The sequence below is a fragment of the Zychaea mexicana genome, assembly GCF_025766255.1.
Source record: "Zychaea mexicana strain RSA 1403 chromosome Unknown BDB00scaffold_282, whole genome shotgun sequence".
Taxonomy (NCBI): Eukaryota; Fungi; Mucoromycota; class Mucoromycetes; order Mucorales; family Lichtheimiaceae; genus Zychaea; species Zychaea mexicana.
This window is the reverse complement of record NW_026516945.1, coordinates 10,257-16,045: the sequence shown is the minus strand read 5'-3', so window position 1 is coordinate 16,045 and position 5,789 is coordinate 10,257. Positions and strand designations below refer to the sequence as shown.

The window sequence follows — 5,789 nt, the reverse complement described above, 5'->3', positions numbered from 1 at the left end:
TCCTGACCGATCACGCCAGTCTAAAGGGACTACTAAACGCAACAAACCTAACCGGCATTTTAGCCCGATGGGTGCTCACACTCTCCGAGTACTCCTTTGAAGTCAAATATCGACCTGGCAAAGAGAACAAGCATGCCGACTTTCTCAGTCGCTTAGGATATTAACGTCATTACTATTTTCGACCAGTACCCGGGAAGTCGTTAAAAGCATGAGGACACGCTTTTCTTTTTACCGGCGCAACCCGGCACCCCCTATTTACAACTTTTTGCTACACTTAAACAAACAAAACACAATAAACCCACACAAAACACAAGAAAACAATATAACCCCACAAAAAAACAACTCCTTTCTACATATCCACACTTTCGCTTATAATCTTTTATTTTCGCTATTCACATTTTCTTACTCTTATCTACATGCATTTTCGCGCATTCAACTGCCGCGCTGATCAACACAACATTCTCATTTACCCAAACACAACTTACCCTTTTTAATTATAACACAAACCACACCATCATCTGACAACTGACAACTTCACAAATTCTGACAACTCTGACAATACACACAATGGACACAAAGAAATTAGCTTTATTACATCATTATCTCAACACGCTAGAATACCCTCCGGGTATCACAAAGCAACAGGAACGATACCTAGCATCACAAAGCAAAAATTATCTCGTATACAACGACCGCGTTTACCGACGACAAGGTGCCGGTATCCGCCTTGTACTCAACAAGCAAGAAGCCGACAATGCTATCTGGACATACCACTTCTATCCTACCAGCGGTGCTCATTATGCGCTACACACAACATACCAACGCATAGCACAACGCTATTACTGGAAAGGAATGCGACGCGACATACAGCTCACAATAGCACAATGCTCCCGATGTCAACGACATGGAAAACCCGAGAAAATCGAACTACTACACCCGATACCCGTTGAACCAGAACCATTCACGATGGTCGCACTAGATATCAAACACCTCAGACCATCTCGTGCTGGTCACTCATACGTCATTGCAAGTATCGACTATCTGACGAACTACGTCAACGCAAAGCCGGTCCGCCTCGCAAATGCCACAGAGGTCGCTCTATTCATATATCAAAACATCATCTGCACGCACTCACACATCAAAGTACTACTCACCGACAGAGGATTGCCAGTCAACAACAAAATCATCGACGAAATCTGTAACAACTTCAATATCGAACACCGCATGGCGAGCGCTTTCTCACCTAGCGTAAACGGAAAAATTGAACGATGGAACCGCAGCCTAGCACAAGGATTGAAGCGATTATCTAACGAAGAAAAAGCAGACTGGAGCGCGTACCTGCCCTCGCTGGTACTCAGTTACAATAGCCGCATCCACTCGACAACGAAGGCATCACCCTTCTACTTACTATACGGCCGTCACCCTTGGACACCGTTCGACAGATCCGTACCACAAATAGAAAGCAACACAGATGTGACAGCCTGGACACAAAAGGAATATGACACCTGGATGGACATACATCTCAGACTTCTCAGGAACATCCGGCAGAACGCAGCCGACACCATCAAAGTATCCCAGCAAAATCAAAAGAAAGCACTAGATCGGAAAATACTCGGCAAGAAAAAGCACCTGCTGCAACCACCGTTCAAAATTGGGGACGCAGTGCTAGTTTATCATAACGCTATCGAATCGTCGTTCTCAGCAAAAATGGAAGACATGTGGAATGGTCCTTACATTGTGCACCACAGCAACGGAAAACACGGATACACTCTTAAGACACTAGAAGGGAAAATGTTACGAGGCACGATACACGGAAACCGAATGCGTATATATACCATGCCCAACGTAGCGTTTCGACCGACATACACCTCCCGATACAAACAACCCGAAGAAACGATGTCGACACCCAACCATCCTGACATCCTCGCGTCCCTGGATGAAATCGCGCCGCCTGCAGGACCCCAAAACCAAGGCTACAGCCACGATGACATCTTGGCTATCCTCGCGCAACTCGACAAGACGAAACTCTCCCCAGCTTTGGTAGACCGGGTCAGAGACCAACTCGAGCGGGAAAGCGTGGCGCAACGAATCCACGAAACACGAGCAGAAGTAGTTAATCTCCTCGTGCAAGAAATCTTTGACAAAGACGCATTATATCAACAATGCCGCCGTCACAACGCCCGACACGCTGGACTCACAGCAATCTTCCGGGCCGTAGGCTTGCCTACTGGCGCATTAGATCCTTCGCACCCGTTCCGCAAGGCATTGACCAAAGCCTTTTCGGCTGCCGCCAGGGCACGACGTAATATAGTGAACGCTTAATTACATGTAATAGCTCCACTATCACCACCACAATATTGAAATAAAGCAATTCAAAAAAAAAAAAAAAAAAAAAAAAAAAAGAAAAAAAACAAACACAAAACAAAACACAAAAAAGGACAGTTACAAAAGCGAAACACACAAGATGTCCAAAACATATACAACACAATATACAGAACAAGTATCGATCACTGCTCTACTGTTACCCGCATTCGCGCGCGGCTGCATTAACATTAAACCAACCCGGATCGTCAAACTCCGCAGAGCCGCTCAAGGCATAAGCTAATTCTCCCTTAGCATAAGCTAATTCCACCGTAGCATAAACTAATTCCACTATAGCATAAGCTGCGTCCGAGATAGCAAATGCTAACGCTATACAAGCATAAACCGACACCACTATAACAGGAAGCACGACACCCGCATTGTATCGAAACCGAATAATATAAATATCTGTACATCTCCAAACCACCCGTCTTCATTAATCTAATCGTCACAATAAACCTTTTCTTCTTACGAAATCGACCATGCCCTACAACAGCTACCCCTCGCCATCCTATTCCCCGTCGTCCTTGTTCGACTCTCCCCCCTCAACGACAACTGCTTCATCGGCACCGACACCCGACCAAATATCGGAATGGGATAAGCCTGTCGAGTTGCCCATTCATACTCACCAAGATCACGCCGACGAGCTACCACAGTACCAACCGAACCCAACCGCACCTTGCCTTGTTGACTGTAGCGGTGGCAAACTTGTTTATCGATTATACGACCCCAACTTTGTACCGCCGCCCTTATATCCAGAATCCAAGGACCCCCGAGTCGAAATGGGATATTTCTTTGACCTCACCCAAGAGTGCGTTGCCCAACATATCAACCACCGCAAAGCCAAGGAAAAGCTGGCTACTGCCCGCCGTCTCCTCGCTCACCGCATCGCCGTCCGTTTATCTGCCGTCCTCCGGCGTTACCGGGATGAAGCTGCGCGCCAGCGCGTTATCCGTCGCTATATCCACTTGCACATACATGACACGTTTATTTCGACCGACGAATCACTTTTCTCCCTTATAAACATCTATTATAACAAGATGCTCGGGGATGGTCTGATGGATAATCAGTAATAGTAAAATATCCAAATAAGTTATATATAGAAAATATTATGTAGTTTATTATTTGAAATAGATATTTTATATATTTATATTTATATATTAAAATTGTTGATAAAAAAAAATACTTATAAAAAAATATTATAATTTATTTATTTTTTATTTTCATGTTTAATTTTCATTTAGATTTAAAAAAATAAGTTTTTTGTTTTATAATTTTAATTTTGTTTTGTAGGATAATATTAAATTGGTAAAAAATAAAATACAATATATTAATTAGTGGTGGCGGAATGGTAATGAGCATATCCCTTCTTTAGGCAAGGAAAACTTGGACGCAGCCTAACTTGACAATGAGATTTAGAGATGGAAGGTTGCAGAGGGAGGCAAGCCTTCTATGGGTAATTAACATTACCAACGCCTTCCTTTAAATTAGAATTAAAAAAATATATATAAATAACTATTTATTCATCTCCTTTAGAAAAGTTATGTATATCTGAAATGGATAAATAATAAAATTGATGAAATGGATATAATGAAAAATAAATGTTTCAGATGGATAAATTATTTATGTGATGGATAATCAGTAATAGTAAAATATCCAAATAAGTTATATATAGAAAATATTATGTAGTTTATTATTTGAAATAGATATTTTATATATTTATATTTATATATTAAAATTGTTGATAAAAAAAAATACTTATAAAAAAATATTATAATTTATTTATTTTTTATTTTTATGTTTAATTTTCATTTAGATTTAAAAAAATAAGTTTTTTGTTTTATAATTTTAATTTTGTTTTGTAGGATAATATTAAATTGGTAAAAAATAAAATACAATATATTAATTAGTGGTGGCGGAATGGTAATAAGCATATCCCTTCTTTAGGCAAGGAAAACTTGGACGCAGCCTAACTTGACAATGAGATTTAGAGATGGAAGGTTGCAGAGGGAGGCAAGCCTTCCATGGGTAATTAACATTACCAACGCCTTCCTTTAAATTAGAATTAAAAAAATATATATAAATAACTATTTATTCATCTCTGCCTGCAGACATAGCAGCCCGGGACATGCGGATCTAAAGCCAGGGGGCTATGTAGTGACAATTCCCCGCTTACAATAAAGATTTCTTTCTTGCCACCATACTCGATTTCGTCCACATAAATTCGCGCACTCTTATTGGTTCCTTGCTAATGTCAACTTGGTATTTGCTTTTATCACATTAGCATTAGCTTTTATCACATTAGCATTAGCTTTTGTCGCATTAGCATTAGCAAACCACGAATCACATAGCTAGAAACCGACACATCAATTAGTATAAATAGCCCCTTTCCTTCCATTCGATTTCAGTTCAGTTCATCTCTTATCTCTTTTTCTTAACTCTTCTTCTTAATAAAGAATCTCTTAAGTGGCTTTCGGACGTAAACATTCCTGAATCTTGAACTCCCACTTCTTCTTTCTACTTCTCATCAGATCAGCTTTGATAGCTCATTTAAGGCCCATAAATTGCCTTTTTCCTTTATTCTCACTTCATTTCTATTGTATCCAGAGTATAGCCGACGCTCTGCGATACTACACTAGTGTAGGCAAGCATCCTTGGATAAAATATTATCAGGTCTTCAGAGTTCAAAGCTCAGGTAGACTAAGTTCAAGTGCCAAAAGGAAAACCTGGTTATATTTAACTCTAAGGCTCTTGTCAGGCAGGTGTGCAGCAGATGTCGATGTACCTTCCCGTGGTTGCTCCTATCAGTACGAGGAACAAATCATAGCATTTGTTCTCTCTTATAATAACAAAACATAAATGTTTTTGTTATTGGTCTAAATCTCATTATCAAGCCCCAAACGTTTCGAAAGCAAGTTTCTCAACCACCCCTATTTTATATTTATGAAATCTTTATATTCATAAAGATTACAAAAATATTTGATAATTACAAATTACAATAAGGGTTGAGAATCTTATAGTGTTTGAGAAATTATTTTTTTTTAAAAAATTAATTTCATCACTTATTATAATTACTTTAAAGTTATATTACTTATAGTTTTTTATATATTTATAATTTCATTAAAAGCATAATAATAAGGGTTATGCCACTACCTGCCCTGTGGTTGCTCCTGTCAGTACGTGCCCCGTGGTTGCTCCTATCAGCACGTGCCCTGTGGTTGCTCCTGTCAGCACCTGCCCCGTGGTTGCTCCTGTCAGCACCTTCCCTTTTAGTTGCTCCTGTCAGCACCTGCCCCGTAGTTGCTCCTGTCGGTTACCGCCTAATATAGGAACCTGGGGGTTTCCCAGCGTTCACGTGACGTTACACAAATGAAATTTTGCATCAAAGTAGCCAAGACAATAGGCTGTTTATTGGTGTAATTTTTGTG

At 40.1% G+C, this 5,789-nt stretch overlaps 2 protein-coding genes across 2 annotated transcripts; both read left to right on the top strand.

Annotated features, from left to right (window-relative positions):
* Positions 1-1,896: 1,896 nt before the first annotated feature.
* BDB00DRAFT_793843 (uncharacterized protein) lies at positions 1,897-2,322 on the top strand (the record flags this gene model as incomplete). The annotated part of the gene is made up of 1 exon (XM_053121262.1): positions 1,897-2,322. One exon carries the CDS (start codon positions 1,897-1,899, stop codon positions 2,320-2,322), a length of 426 nt encoding a protein of 141 aa, XP_052972117.1.
* A 348-nt stretch (positions 2,323-2,670) lies between these two features.
* On the top strand, positions 2,671-4,573 carry BDB00DRAFT_934599 (uncharacterized protein). Its single transcript, XM_053129164.1, has 2 exons — positions 2,671-3,419; positions 4,466-4,573. The coding sequence occupies exons 1-2, from the start codon at positions 2,844-2,846 to the stop codon at positions 4,499-4,501; spliced, it is 612 nt and encodes a 203-aa protein (XP_052972116.1). The 5' UTR covers positions 2,671-2,843; the 3' UTR covers positions 4,502-4,573.
* The last annotated feature ends 1,216 nt before the right edge of the window (positions 4,574-5,789 follow it).